General features: G+C 59.0%; 1 protein-coding gene across 1 annotated transcript in view; it reads right to left on the bottom strand.

Moving 5' to 3' along the window:
• The window catches only part of FBN3 (fibrillin 3), a 52,590-nt gene that overhangs the window by 7,329 nt on the left and 31,346 nt on the right, over positions 1-13,915 (bottom strand). Inside the window, exons 41-56 of the mRNA XM_045991463.1 lie at positions 11,233-11,304; positions 9,124-9,249; positions 8,721-8,846; positions 8,259-8,384; positions 7,762-7,878; positions 6,158-6,286; positions 5,491-5,610; positions 4,606-4,731; positions 3,620-3,772; positions 3,429-3,494; positions 3,106-3,231; positions 2,712-2,831; positions 2,474-2,596; positions 1,627-1,761; positions 1,349-1,474; positions 520-726 (exon numbers count right to left, since the gene is read on the bottom strand). Coding sequence (XP_045847419.1) covers positions 520-726; positions 1,349-1,474; positions 1,627-1,761; positions 2,474-2,596; positions 2,712-2,831; positions 3,106-3,231; positions 3,429-3,494; positions 3,620-3,772; positions 4,606-4,731; positions 5,491-5,610; positions 6,158-6,286; positions 7,762-7,878; positions 8,259-8,384; positions 8,721-8,846; positions 9,124-9,249; positions 11,233-11,304 — 1,998 coding nt within the window. The remainder of the gene's footprint in view (positions 1-519; positions 727-1,348; positions 1,475-1,626; positions 1,762-2,473; positions 2,597-2,711; positions 2,832-3,105; positions 3,232-3,428; positions 3,495-3,619; positions 3,773-4,605; positions 4,732-5,490; positions 5,611-6,157; positions 6,287-7,761; positions 7,879-8,258; positions 8,385-8,720; positions 8,847-9,123; positions 9,250-11,232; positions 11,305-13,915) is intronic.

Below are 13,915 nucleotides of genomic sequence, written 5' to 3'. Positions count from 1 at the left end.
TCACTGACACACGGGAGGGGACACACTCGTGCAGAGACACACTCACACTCACTCACACACGCACCTTCCCCTGCGGACGCTTGCTAGACTACAAACCACACAGATGGGCTCGGTCCCACTCAGCCACCTTCTGGTACCTTCTCATGCAGCCAGCACACACAAGACACACACCAGCTCCTCCCCTCACTGGCACACACACTTGCTCGCTAACACGCTCACGCACTCAAGAAAACACAGAGACACCCTCAGGACCGAGCTTGCTCACAAGGGGAAGGCACACAGCCCACACTTGTGCAGTCTCATTCACGAGTCCACAGAGAACAAAGAACACACACCTGCGCGCCCTTTCACCTCAGTTCACCTACGCACACTGCCACGAACAAGCCCCGGTGCACACTGGCTTGCACACCAGCCAGCACAGAGAGGCACACGCTGAGAACGGGCCCCGGTTCACACTGGCTCGCACACCCCAGCTCCCTCTAGGACACAGACCTGACCACGAACAAACTCGCCACCCACCTTGGCCTTCAGCGGTGTAGCCCGAGCCGTGGGGACACAGGGTCCTGTGGGCAGAGGTGCCTGGCAGGGGACAGAGCTCACAGCGGGGCCCCCAGCCCCGGCCGCCCCCGCAGCAGCACTGGGCCCTCGTGACGGCCTCACCGCTGCTGGATGGAGCCTGGCACACGGCCTGCAGCACCTCGGAGAAGCAGGGCCCCTGCCGGACGTCTGCGGAAAACGGGCGGGGGTGGAGGGCGGGAGAACCGTGCCATCCCGGGGGCCCTTCCCTGGGGCGTCCGGCAGCCCTGAGGGTCTAGCAAGGATCCCAGATGTGTCTGACATGCTGTGGGTGGCACAGGGTGAAACCCTTCAAACCACGGTCTCCCGGCCCCATTAGACGCCCTCTGTGGGCCAGGACCACAGCAGAAGCAGCAGACCCAAAGGGCCGGAGAGATGCCTGCGGCTGCAGAGCGGGCAGCTTCCCAAGGTCAGAGGGTGGCACCTCTGAGCCGCGGAGAGCATGGATGGTCAAGGGCAGCAGGGAGGCCAGGGGACACTGGGGAGGAGGCACGCGGAAGTATGCGGGACAGACAGTGGGGACAGAGCAGATGAATGACGTGGAGGGGACAGCCTGGGGACTGGAGTGGGTAAGGAAGAGGAGGCTGCTGGTGACTGCAGGGAGCTGGCCTGCGGCGCAGCCCGGTGCCAGGGCATCTCTGAGTCAGAGTCTGGGAGACAAGAGGCTGAGCTGGCTCTGGGGTGATCCGTGTCGAGGACATTGGCTTGGGGAGATCCCGAGCAGCAGCGTCCTGTGGGGGTGGCCGTGTCCGTCGTGCCGGACCACACTCACCATGACACTCGGTACCGGCGGGGCTGAGGCGGAAACCCTGGTCGCAGTCACACCGGAAGCTGCCCATGGTGTTGACACAGCGGCCGTTGGCGCACAGGCTGGGCTGAGCACGACATTCGTCCTCATCTGCGGTGGGGGGGATGAGGCAGGCCGCCGGGGAGGCCAGAGCCCCCCCGGCCAGCCTCCCCTCACCCTGGAGAGTCTCCTCCTGCCGCATTCTCTAGCTTTGACTTCTCTCCCCCCAGGGGTGTCCCTGCACCCCCAAAGCGCCCCCATACCTGTGCAGCCCTCCCCAGAGCTGGGCTGAGGCCGCAGGCCTGGGGGGCAGACGCAGGCGAAGGTGCCGATGAGGTTTTTACACAGCATGCCCCGCTCGTGGCAGGCCTGCTGGCCATCCGCACACTCGTCCACATCTGCCGGTAAACGGGGACAGAGAGCGGCCAAGGTCAGGCGCACCGTGGCCTGGCCCCAGGCTGTGGGGGCCTGGATCCCACCTCCCTCTGGGAGCCCCGGGCAGGGCAAGAGTGAGGTTCGTGCAGCCCAGGCCCCGTGCCCAGGCCTGTGGAGAAGCCGAGGGATCAAGAGCGGACCCCTGCCCGCACCCCGTGCCCACATCTGGGTCTGGGAGTCTCTCTGGCCTTCACCACAGTCCGTGCAGCGCTAACCCTGAAGGAGGCCTGGAGGCCCCACGTCCCGGCCCAGAGCTTCTCGGCTCCGACACTGAGGACACCGGGGACGGGAGAGCCCCTTGTGATGGACAGCCATTCCGAGCTCTGTGGTCTACTGCCCAGCGTCCCTGGCCACTCCATGCCCGTTGCCCAACACCCAGCTGGGACAACAGAAACTATCTCCAGACATTGCCACGCCTTCCCTGGGGGGCACAGCTGCTGTCCTCACTGTCCTGCTCAGCTCCACACAGACCACCAGAGCCACTGACCTGTGGGACTCGGGACTCCATTTCCACAACAGAGGCACCACTCACAGAAGAGCCCCCGTGGCACCCCACGTGCCCCAGGGGGGCTCCCCTCTCTTCATCTCACCCTGGGGAGGCCCAGGCTCTCAACTCCCTGTCTTCTCCAGGACCGCGACCCAGCGAGCCCGGCCCACCACCCAGGCCAGTCTCACCTCGGCACATGGCTCCGTCCTCCCGCAGGGCGTAGCCAGTCGGGCAGGTGCACACGTAGGAGCCCTCGGTGTTGCGGCAGCGGAAGGCGCAGAGCAGGGGGTTCAGGGAGCACTCGTCCACGTCTGCGGAGGCCAGTGCAGGCGCCGGCTGGGCAGGGTAGGCTTGTGGAGTCCACGCCCCTGCCCCCAGGGGTGCACCCCATCACACAGCCCAGCTCCTGGACCGGCAGGGTCGTACCCTCGCAGGTCATCATGGGGCCAGGCTCGAAGCCCTCCGCGCAGGCACATTCAAAGCCTCCGATGACGTTAGTGCAGGTGCCTTCGCCGCAGGGGTGCCCGACGGAGCACTCATCTGTGTCTGGGGGCGGGGAAGGGGGCCGTCAGGGCCCATCCGCCCGCAACTGACCTCGGCAGACTACACTGGGCCAGGTCCCGTCTCTGGGCGGGATGCAGGTCAGGCACGCGCAGGGTGCTGGCCTGAGTGGGCGAGTGAATGAGTGAGTGAACCACAGGAAGGAGGGTCCAGTGGACAGAGGGAGTGACAGGGGCCGAGGGACAGGATCCTGCCTTGGGTGGCCCCTGCCCTGCCCACCCCACTCCTTCCTCCCAGGGGTCGCGGGCTGGTCACGCACCCACACAGCGGATGCCCGTGAAGTCCAGGCTGTAGCCAAAGGGACACTCGCAGCGGAACGAGCCGTCGGTGTTGACGCAGACGCCGTTGGTGCAGACGCCCGGGCTCTCCGCACACTCGTCCACGTCTGCGGGCGGCAGGGGGTGCCGGCGCGGCGTCTGTCACGTCCCAGCCACACCCAGGTGCCCTCCCTTGCCCCCGGGCCCGTGCGGTCCAGGGCCACCCACTGGTCAGGGGGGAGCCCGAGACTTGGGGACAGGGGGCAGAGCCCAGACAGAGGCAGGCGGCAGAGGAGGGCCCTTAGCACGTGGGCGAGGGGCTCACCTTCCCGAGAGTCATCCGGGCCTGGGACGGCCCCGTGGCCAAAGGGGCAGAGCTCCTGAAAGGCAGCTGGACACCAAGAGGGGAAGGGGGTGAGGGTCGGGGGCCGGTGCCGCCCCCAGGAGCCCCCTGAGCGGCTGCGGGCGGGCGGGCAGGCGGAGCCGCGGGGACACTGGACAGGGCGGGGCGCTCACCGCTGCCCTCCTGAGGACACAGCTCGCAGGGGTCGTCCCAGCCCTCGCCAGGCCTCTGGCTGCAACAGCACCGGGCCTTGGTGGTGTTGAAAGCTTTGGCCACAGAACACGTCCCGGCCTCAAAATGGGTGAAGCAGAAGCTCCGCCGCGTGTCTGTGGGGCGACGCCCAGGCAAGCATCGGAAGGGTCATCCGCGATGCCCGACTGGGAGCCGGGTGCAGAGAACCGCCTACCCGACCCTGCCAGCGGCCAATCAGGACCCCACAGGCCCCTGACCGTGGTGATTGGCTCTGAGGCGGTCACGTGACCCACCCTGGGCCAATGAGGGCCAGCCCCTGGACCACGGGGGATTCCTTCCAGGCACGCCCCACCTCCACGGCTGTAGGGGTGCCCCCTTGCCAAGGAGAGCAAACTCAGCCACGCTTATTCTTGGCTCAGAAGCCCCTTCCTGGAGAGAGAGTGATTCCAGCGAGCCAGAGGACCTAGGACTTGAGACCCCAGATCCTTGTCGTGGACCGCCCCCCAGGTCTTCAGCCCTAGATTCTCCTGAGAATCCTCCAGGCCAGGCTGGGATCTGAACAACAAATACGGGGCGAATTGCCCGGCCCACCCCCTTGTTGCCTCTAGCCTGGGAGAGAAGAAGAGGCTGGCTCGGACTGGCTGAGGCTGGCCCCCACGGGACAAGGCTGGCCTAGCTGAGATGAAGCCAGCCCAGGTAGGGCAACCCCCACCACAGGACGACCGAAGCCCAGGAGACCAGGTTAGCCCAGCCCGGACCAGGATAGCCCTTCGCAGAAGCGACTTGTCTGGCCAACAGGTGGTCTGGACTCAAATAACCCCACTCAGCAAAGAACACCTCTGTCCAGGTAGGGCTCCCGGAGATCCACACAGAAACTGCAGCCCCTTTTTCTGGGGGCTCTCTCCCCTCTCTCCCTCCCTTCCAGCTCTTCTCCAAGCCCTGTATGCTTTTCAGGCCGCGGACTCACCAAAGCAACGGTGCCCATTGTCAGAGAGGACAAAGCCAGGTGGGCAGAGGCACTGGAAACTCCCGGGGCTGTTGGTACAGGTGCCGAAGAGGCAGAGGTTGGGCTCCTCCAAGCACTCATCAATGTCTAGAGAGGCGGGAAATGAGCTGAGTGGGGGCAGGCAGGCCTTCCACCAGCATAGGACAGCCTTGGCTGCCAGAAGGGGCAGACAGAGTTGGGGCCTAGCCGGGGAGGGTCCAGGGACCAATGCAGGCCGGGGGCCCTCAGGACTCAGCATGAGCCAGAACACCGGGTGGGCTGTTTCGGGGTGCGGGTGGGTGTCTTTCCTAGAAAGTGTCTCCAGGATAGGGGTCACGGTCAGGAGAAGTTCGTCTTTAGAGACTAATTTTGTACAAAGCTAACCGAGATAGGATAAACTTAGCTTACGCTGGAGGAAGTTCGCTCAGGGTAACTGTTAGGGTAGCGCGATCGAGGTTAGCCCACCCTGTGCCAGGCTAGCCCATCTGCTTAGGCCAGACCGGTCCAGATTAGCCAGTGTGGCACAAAGTCACCCAGTTGGCCAGTTACACCAGGGGAGCTCAGGTCAGACAGGCCAGATGGACCATCACTCATCGAGTACGGAGTTCTTTGTGCGGCGTGACCCCACACCCATGCCTGTTTGATAGGATTCATGAGGAAGCCTGTGGGCCCCAGACAGAGAACCTGAGCCAAGCGGCCAAAACGATCCTAGTAACAGTAATTGTGTATGGAGCTGTGTTGGGTGCTGTGCTAAGTACACCTTCACCTTCACCATGACCCCAGCTGGCATTCCCATTTTTCAGATGGCAAAACAGAGGCCCGGACATGCTTCCTTGGCCCCAGAGTGGGAGGCGGGGATGGACTCACCGACACAGCGGTCACTCTGCACCTGGAAGCCAGGCGGACAGATGCAGCGGAACGAGCCCTCAAGGTTCTGGCAAGTGCCTGGCAGGCAGGTTCCCGAGAGGCTGAAACACTCATTGATGTCTGTAGAGGAAGAGGAGGGGTCCCAGCACCAGCCCATGACAGGGGACAGGGAGCAGCTCCTATGGTCACTGCATGATGGCTAAGGGCCCCAGAACAAGTTCTCCTGGATCCAGGGGAAGGGCTAGGACTCAGGAAGACAGACACAGCCAGGGAAGGACCTTCCCGGCCCTCAAGTGAAGGTTATACACTGGTGAAGCCATGGGACATCCAGGGGAAGGAGAAGCAAGTTTCCTGATCTTAAGCCACATACAGACCCTTTCATGATTTCTGTGGTGCCCATCTAGAACCTTGACTGTGCTTCACTTCAGAAAACTTAGGTTTAAGACAGCCTCACCATAAACCGAGCAGGGAGCCTCATGTGGAGTTCGATCCCAGAACCCCGGGATCATGACCTGAGCCGAAGGCAGTCGCCTAACCAACTGAGCCACCCAGGTGCCCCTCTTCTTCTTATACCTTAAGATAAATGCCTGATTATGAAACGGAACCATGATCGCTTGGAAGTACCAACTGCAGGTAAGCTGGGAGCAGGGAGCTGACAGAGACTCACCCATGCAATTCCTCCCATCGGCTGTGAGCTCGAAGCCGTCCTGGCAGAGGCAGTGAAAGGAGCCGGCTGTGTTAACGCACTGGCCAGATCGGCACACCTGCCCCACCAGAGTGGTGCACTCATCCATGTCTGCAGAAGGGGTATGGGCAGGCAGGGTCACCCACAGTCTGGGGGCCCTGAGCCCCCCTTGCGCTTTTGTCCACATGGAAGTTACATGGAGGGTAGTGACTTTAGTTTATCATGTACTTATGTGCGAGGCTCTGTATATTAAACTCCCACTAGCCCGTGAGGCAGATACCAATAGCATAGCACTATGCTATGAATTTGCCTCTAGGTACTCCAGTAGCTGAACCCCACGCATTTTGTTTGTTTCCATTTTCATTTAATTCAAAATATATTTTTTTAAATTTCCTTTACACTTTCTCCCTTGATCTCGGGATCCTTTAGTGGTATACTGTTTCATTTCCAAATAGTTGGGGATTTTTCTGGATGTCTTTCTGTGACTGATTTCTACTTTAATTCCCTTATATTCTAAGGACCTATTTTGTAAGACTTCAATTCTTTTAAATTGGGGTGTTTTAAAAAATATTTATTTATTAATTTTGAGAGACAGAGAGATAGAACATGAGTGGGCAGTGAGGCACAGGGAGAGAAGCAGACTTCCCACGGAGTGGGGAGCCTAATGTAGGGTTCGATCTCAAGACTCTGAGATTATGACCTGAGCCAAAACCAAGAGTCCAACACTTAACCAGCTGAGCCACTCAGGAAGCCTAATTCTTTTAAATTTGTTAAGGTTTGTTTTATGGCCCAGAATATGGGCTCTTCTGGTAAATGTCTATGTGCACTTAGAAGGATGTGTGTTCTGGAACGTTCTATAAATACTGAGCAGGTCTAGGTGATTGACATTGTTGTTCAGGTCTTCCCTAGCCTTACTGATTTTCTCCTGGTCCCCCCTCTTCCTGAGGGAGGAGTGTTGAAGTCTACATCTGTAACTGTGGGCTTACCTATTTCTTTTTCAGTTCTGTCCGTTTTTACATCATATGTTTTAAAGCTCTATTGTTAGATGCATATGATTTTACGGTTGTCATGTCTTCTCAGAGAATTGCCCCCAGATATATGAGTTCTCTCTTCATCTCTGGCAATAATTGTCATTACAGTCTATTTGGTCTACAATTAATATAGGTAGGGACTACTATTAATCTCCTTTTTGCACAGGAGGAAACAGGAGCCCAGAGAGGTAGTTGACTTGTCTGGGGTCACACAGCAGGCAAGTAGCAAAGCTGGGATTTGGATTCATGCTGCTTGGCCCTGGAATGCATGCTTTTAACCACTGCACTCAGCCATAAGCCATCACCCAGGTCTTCGCTGTCCTCCCTGTACTGTCCACCTGCCTCCACGAAGCTGAGCGTACACTCTAGCGGGAGACCCTCTGGCCCGACGGTTGAAGAGGTGCGGGAAATTTTGAAGTTGCGGGGAAATTTTGTAGCTTTCCTGAAGGGATCCCTGGGGCCAGATCCTTTATTTCGGAGGGGGACCCTGAAGCCAAGGACCCACTTTTCGGGGGGGGGGGCAATGAGGCCTGCCCCCCAGCCCAGGTGGCTCACCCACGCAATCTCCACTGTGTGTTGCCACAAAGCCAGGGAAACAGAGGCAGTTGTAGGAGCCGACGATGTTCTTGCAGGTCCCATTTCCACACGGCTGCCGGTCACACTCGTCGACGTCTGACGGAGAAAAGCCCCCAAGCCCCATCCAGCTCACCCATGGCATCAGGCAGCGCAGGGAGGGAGGGCCTGGCCAGACCCAGCCCGCCTCCCCTGCACCCAATCCTGTCCAGGTGGACGGGCAGGGACACCTGGGGGGTGATGGCCGAAAGTGCCCCTGAAACTATTTATCACTCTCGTTTTGCAGACTGAGGCCCAGGGGCATGAATAAGTCATTTACCCAAGCTCTCAAGTGCCGGGACTCGAAGCTGGGTCTGTCTGCGAACCAGGTGGATGAAAGCACTGTCCTCCACCCCAGGGGGAGGCGCAGACTTGTGGTCGCCACCCCAGCCTCACTTGGCAACCTCGCTTTCCAGGAGGAAGCGGGAAGGGACTCTCACCTGTGCACAGGGTCTGGCCCGCGGAGGCCCGGAAGCCACGGTGACAAAGGCACACGTAGCTGCCCTCTGTGTCTATGCAGTCACCATGGCTACAGACGTCTGGGATCTCCCGACACTCATTCCGTCCTGGGGGAGGGCAGGCAGCGTGGTGTCCCCAGAACCCTCCCTGCATGCGTGCATACACACACACACACACACACACACACACACACACACACACACAGTTTGCTGAGCCCTCATGCACCGTGAAGGGGAAGCCAGAACCCACCTGGAAGCCCCCCATTCAAGCTGCTGCCAGCACCAGGCTCCCGTTCCACCCCTCACCCCCCATCCCATTAACAGGTGCTCGGCATCCCTGCCACCCCGTGGCACAGCCCGTAGAACCATGCCCTACTCAGGTCACTCTGTCCCATACCCACACCCTCAGCCCCCACCCTGCACCCTGCTGGGGTCCCCGCTCACCCACGCAAGCCCCGCCGGGTGACAGCTTGTACCCTCGGGCACACACGCAGCGGTAGCTGCCGGGGATATTGACGCAGTCGGCATTCCGCTGGCAGGGGCCCGCCCCGACGGCACACTCGTTCAGGTCTGCGCAACACAGCCAACGGGGAGGAGTGCAGGAGGAGGCCTGCCTGCCAGAATCCAGCCCCGCACCCTGCCCCAGGCTTCAGGGCAGGGACTCCCTCTGGGAGTGGCAGGAACCCGAAGGAGAGCAGTGATGTCGGATGAAGGCCCCTCGACAGGCATGAGCCCCATTGCACAGAAAGGGAAACCGAGGCTTATGGCACTTAAATGACACGTCCAGAGCGCACGAGGTAGGGGAGCAGCCTCCCACCCAGGGCTGGGGAGGTCGGGCAGGTGGCACCTTCGCAGACCAGCCGCACGCCGTCGTAGCGGAAGCCGGCGGGGCACTCGCACCGGAAGCTCCCGATCTGGTTGATGCAGACGCCCCCGGCGCAGAGGGCGGGGATCTCCCCACACTCGTCGATGTCTGGGGAGGGCGTCAGCTGTCAGGGGCAGCCCAGCCCCAGGGAGCATCCGGAAGGGCCCTGAGCCAGGCCCCTCCCCCCTCACGCCCCCCCACCCCCCCCCCCACCCTTCACAGTCTGGCCACCTCCTCCCACCCCTGCAGCCCAGAACCAAGGATTCTGCAGTGGCCAAAATCCCTCTGCCACCAGGGAGAGATGGGGATGCGGGACCAAGAACAGGGGGTGCGCGTGTCTCCCGACTGAAAACCCACCCGCTGCGGCCCAGCGAGGCTGCCTGTGCCTCATGGGCATCACAGCATGGACCAGCCTCGAAGACACGCGGCTCAGTGAGGGAAGCCGGATGCGAGAACCTGTACCGTACAACCCCAGGGGTGTGAAATGCCCACAAGAGCGAATCCACAGGCACAGAGAGGAGAACCACGGATGCCAGGGGCTGGGGGAGGACAGAACGGGGAGTGACCGCTCACGGGGAGGGTTGTATTTTTTGGGGGGGGGGCGTGATGAAGATATTTGAACTTAGATCCTAGTGCTGGCTGCACCCCTCTGTGAAGACATGGGGATCCCCAGAACTGTACTTGAGCTGGGCCAGGTGTGAGATATGTGAGTTAAATCCCACTGAAGCTGTTATGTATACAGTTGTCACTTAAACAGTGCAGGTTCAAACCACAAAGGGTCACTGATGCAGGAGTGTTTAGTTTTTATAGAAACGCAGTACTTTCCTTCTGCTTTTCTTAACAAGGTTTTCTGGACCCTTGCTTACTTTATTGTAGAAATGCAGCGTATTATACACACAATGTGCGAAATAAGCATTAATCTGCTATTTACCCCATCAGTAAGGCTTCCCGGTCAGGGGGACTATTAGCTGAGTGATGGGGGAGTCAAGCGTTACATACGGAGTTTCAACTGCACGGGCTTCGGCGCCCCTTACCCTCGCGCTGCCCAAGGGTCAACTGTAGGAAAAGGGAACCCAGTGCCCATCCAGGGGGGACGGGCTTGTGAAGGGGGGACGCGTCCACCCGTGGAATGCCACAAAGCAGGTCCAGAGGAGCCGCACGGCAGGCAGTAACCTGCCCAGGGTTCCACTACTTGTGGCTGGCTGACAAGAGGTGAGTTGCTGACCACTATGTAGGGCATTCTAGAATTAATATCTCACACTCCCCAGAAAACATTGCCATACATTTTCAGTGGGGACCACTATGTATACTGAAAAGCATGAAGAAGGATCTAGAAATCCCCGGGGGCCATACGGCGTGGGAACTGTGGGAGTGTGAAGGGGACTTTGGTTTGACAACAGTCACCGCACCTGCCGTGTTCTGATTGTTTCAAATAAGGACACCTCCACGGGGCGAAAACGGCTGGACACGGGTTCATCAGTTCGACTCCGCACGGCTGAAATGTGGCACGTGGGGACTAGACTGTACAGAACCTTGTGTAGTCAGAAAGGAAGTGTTCTGACCCTGCTACAGCTTGGATGAACCTTAGGGACATTGTGCTCAGTGACAGAAGCCAGACCCAGAAGGATGCATCCCGTAGGACCCCACTCCCAGGAAGTCCCCGGAGTCGTCCTGTCCCCAGAGACAGAGAGGAGATGGTGGGAGCCAGGGCTGGGGCAGGTGCTGGGGAGTCCATGCTTCATAGGGACAGAGTCTCTGTTTGGGGAGATGGAAAGTTCTGGAGACATCGAGTGGGGGTGGTTGCATGACAATGTATGCTTCACGTCCCTGCGCTGTGCACTAAACAATGGTTAAGATGGTAAATACCGTGTTGTGTGTGTTTCATCAGAACTTTTAAAAATGAGTAACTATTGATAAAAATACTTTTTTTTCTCCTCTCAAATAAAAGAGAGTGTTTGGCGACAGGACTCCTGGCCTGGTCTAGGGAGTTGGAAGTGCAGGAGCATGGGGTGAGTGTGCATGGAAGGGAGAGGTCAGGGCTCTGGGGACAGAGGGACCTGGGGCTCTGGGCGGACGGCCACGGTCACTCACCGAGGGGCTTCCCTGTGTGGATGTCAATGACGAAGCCGGGGGCCTGGTGTCCGCACAGGAGCTGGTAGTCCACTGGGCAGAGGAGAATGGGGCAGCGGATGTGGGAGCTGCAGGCTCCTGGGGAGGACACCTCCTCTTCCTGATCCCCCCCATTGCCTCCTCCAACCCCTGCAGCCCAGCCCACATCTGGCCTCCCGATACCTAGTCCCTCTCCCTCCCCGTGCTTTGGCCGGCACTGGGAGGGCAGTGGGCAGCCGTCCCCCTGGCAGTGTGATCTTCCAGCACAGAGATGCAGAGAATGCGGCCCCGCTCGTCTCTTCCCGGCACGAGTGCCGCCACCCATGCCCCGCTGTCCTCCCCAGAATGGGTAGACTCTCCAGTTTGGACCTCAAGACCTCCCCCTCTGGCCCTGCGACTCCAGCAGTAACTCCTGCCCTCCCATCGCACTGATTTCATTACACATCAGGAGATGCCCTACTCTGCCACGCCATCAGAACTTCGCACATGCTGTTCCCTTTGCTGTTCCCTAGCAAAGCCCACTTCAGCCTTGAGGACTCAGGGCAGCCCACAGGGAAGGCCCCCTGGGGCTCCCTGCTCACTCACCATGCTGGCACCGGACAGCTGATGGCACCGTCCTTGGGCTCCCCTCCCCCCGCCCCCACCGGGGCAGCACAGTGTCCCCATGCCACCTTTCCCCCGAGGCTTGCCCTGGCTCCCACTCACTCTTCTGTCTGTATCGTGATGAGAATGGACCCCTGGCTGGCGTGGACTCCTGCCTTGTCAAAATCTACCTGCAGCTCAGTTTCAGGTACGTGAGATCGGGGTAGATACCCAAGTCCCAGCATCCAACCTAAGGGTGACGTTTGATCTGTCTCAACAATCTCCTGACCAGAGTTGGAAGCTTGCAGCTTCCCCTGCAGCCTGCACAAGCTTGGTTCTGCCCAATCTTGTTTCCTAGAACCCGGAACATGTGCACCTTCCCAGAAGTGCCCAGTAACCATCCCCTCTCCAACGCCCTGCCCTGGACGGACACTCACTGCCCCCCAACTTCATGTCCACCCAGAACCCCTGAGTGTGACCGTTTGGGGAAACAGGGTCCTTGCAGATGGAATCAAGATAAGATGAGGCCATCCTGGGGGCACCTGGGTGGTTCAGTGGGTTAAGCCCCTGCCTCTGGCTCAGGTCACGATCTTAGGGTCCTGGGATTGAGCCCCACATCGGGCTCTCTGCTCAGTGGGGAGCCTGCTTCCCCACCTTCTCTCTCTGCCTGCCTCTCTGCCTGCTTATGATCTCTCTCTCTGTCAAATAAATAAATTAAATTAAATAAAAATTTAAAAGATGACGTCATCCTGGATCACGGTGGGCCCAGAAGGCAAAGCCTGGTAGCCTTATAAGAAAAAGAGAGACAGGGGCGCCTGGTTGGCTCAGTGGATTAAGCTGCTGCCTTCGGCTCAGGTCATGATCCCAGGGTCCCGGGATCGAGCCCCCACATCGGGCTCTCTGCTCCGCAGGGAGCCTGCTTCCTCCTCTCTCTGCCTACCTCTCTGCCTACTTGTGATCTCTCTCTCTCTGTCAAATAAATAAATAAAATCTTAAAAAAAAAAAAAGAAAAAGAAAAAGAGAGACACACAGAGCCTCGGGGCTAAGAGCCACGTGAGAGTGAAGGCAGAGATTGGGGACAGACACAAAGGATGCCCAGAGCCCCCCAGAAGCTGGAAGAAGCAAAGCCAGATTCGAACCTAGGGCGTCTGGAGGGGCCATGGCCCCCTCCGACACCTGACACCTTGGCTTCTGACTTCCAGTCTTTAGAACTGGGAGAAAATTAATTTCTGGGTTTTTTAAGCCACAAAGTCTGCGGTCATTTCTTGCTGCAGCCCTAGGAAACCACCTATCACAGCCAGCTTGGGCTGCGTGGTGGTGGTGGTCGGCAGGGGGCGGGGGGTGTTGCCGAAGCAGCAGGTATGTATTTCGGACCGTTCTAGAGGCTGGGAGTCCGAGCATTCGGAGTCTGGTGAGAGCCGCCTCCTGGTTCACACTGGCTGTTTTCCCGCTCTGTCCTCATGTGGTGGAGATCATCTGCTTTCCCAGTGCGCTCATCCCATTTAGGAGGACTCCCCCTGCAGGACCTAATCCCCTCCCCCAGGCCTCACCTCCTCACACCGCCACACTGGAGATCCGGGCTCGAACATATGAATCTGGGGGACACATTCACCCCCAGCACTAATACTTTAACCTCCTCATTGCCCACTTTCACTGCCCTCCTCTTTTGGCTCTTTCTGATACCTGGGCCGGCTGCCAGATCATTCCGTTAGCTCTCATTCCAGCTGCTAGTGTGGTCGGGAGCTCAGTGCTGCCTCCAGGCCTTTCTCATGCTGTTCCCTGCCCGGAATCCCCTTCTTCACTGCAACCAACATTTCAGCAGTCCTCACCAGAGCTTCCCTGAGTCTGCCCCTTCCCCTGCTCAAAGATCTTTACCAGAAATATAGGCTTCACTGATCCATTCTGAATTCCCCAAATGTGCAAAACAGAAGAAAGGATGCTTTGCTCACCCTAAGAGTGATGATTTCCGTACACCAACTAGGACATAACTGAAACTCTTTAGCCCTCATCAGAGCAATGTAGGATGAGGGCTAATCTGGGTGCCCTAAGCAGGGTGTGCCCCCTTAAATATTGCACTAACAAG

The sequence above is a fragment of the Meles meles genome, chromosome 20, assembly GCF_922984935.1.
Source record: "Meles meles chromosome 20, mMelMel3.1 paternal haplotype, whole genome shotgun sequence".
NCBI lineage: Eukaryota > Metazoa > Chordata > Mammalia > Carnivora > Mustelidae > Meles > Meles meles.
The sequence above is the reverse complement of the archived record's forward strand: the minus strand, read 5'-3'. Positions and strand labels throughout refer to the sequence as shown.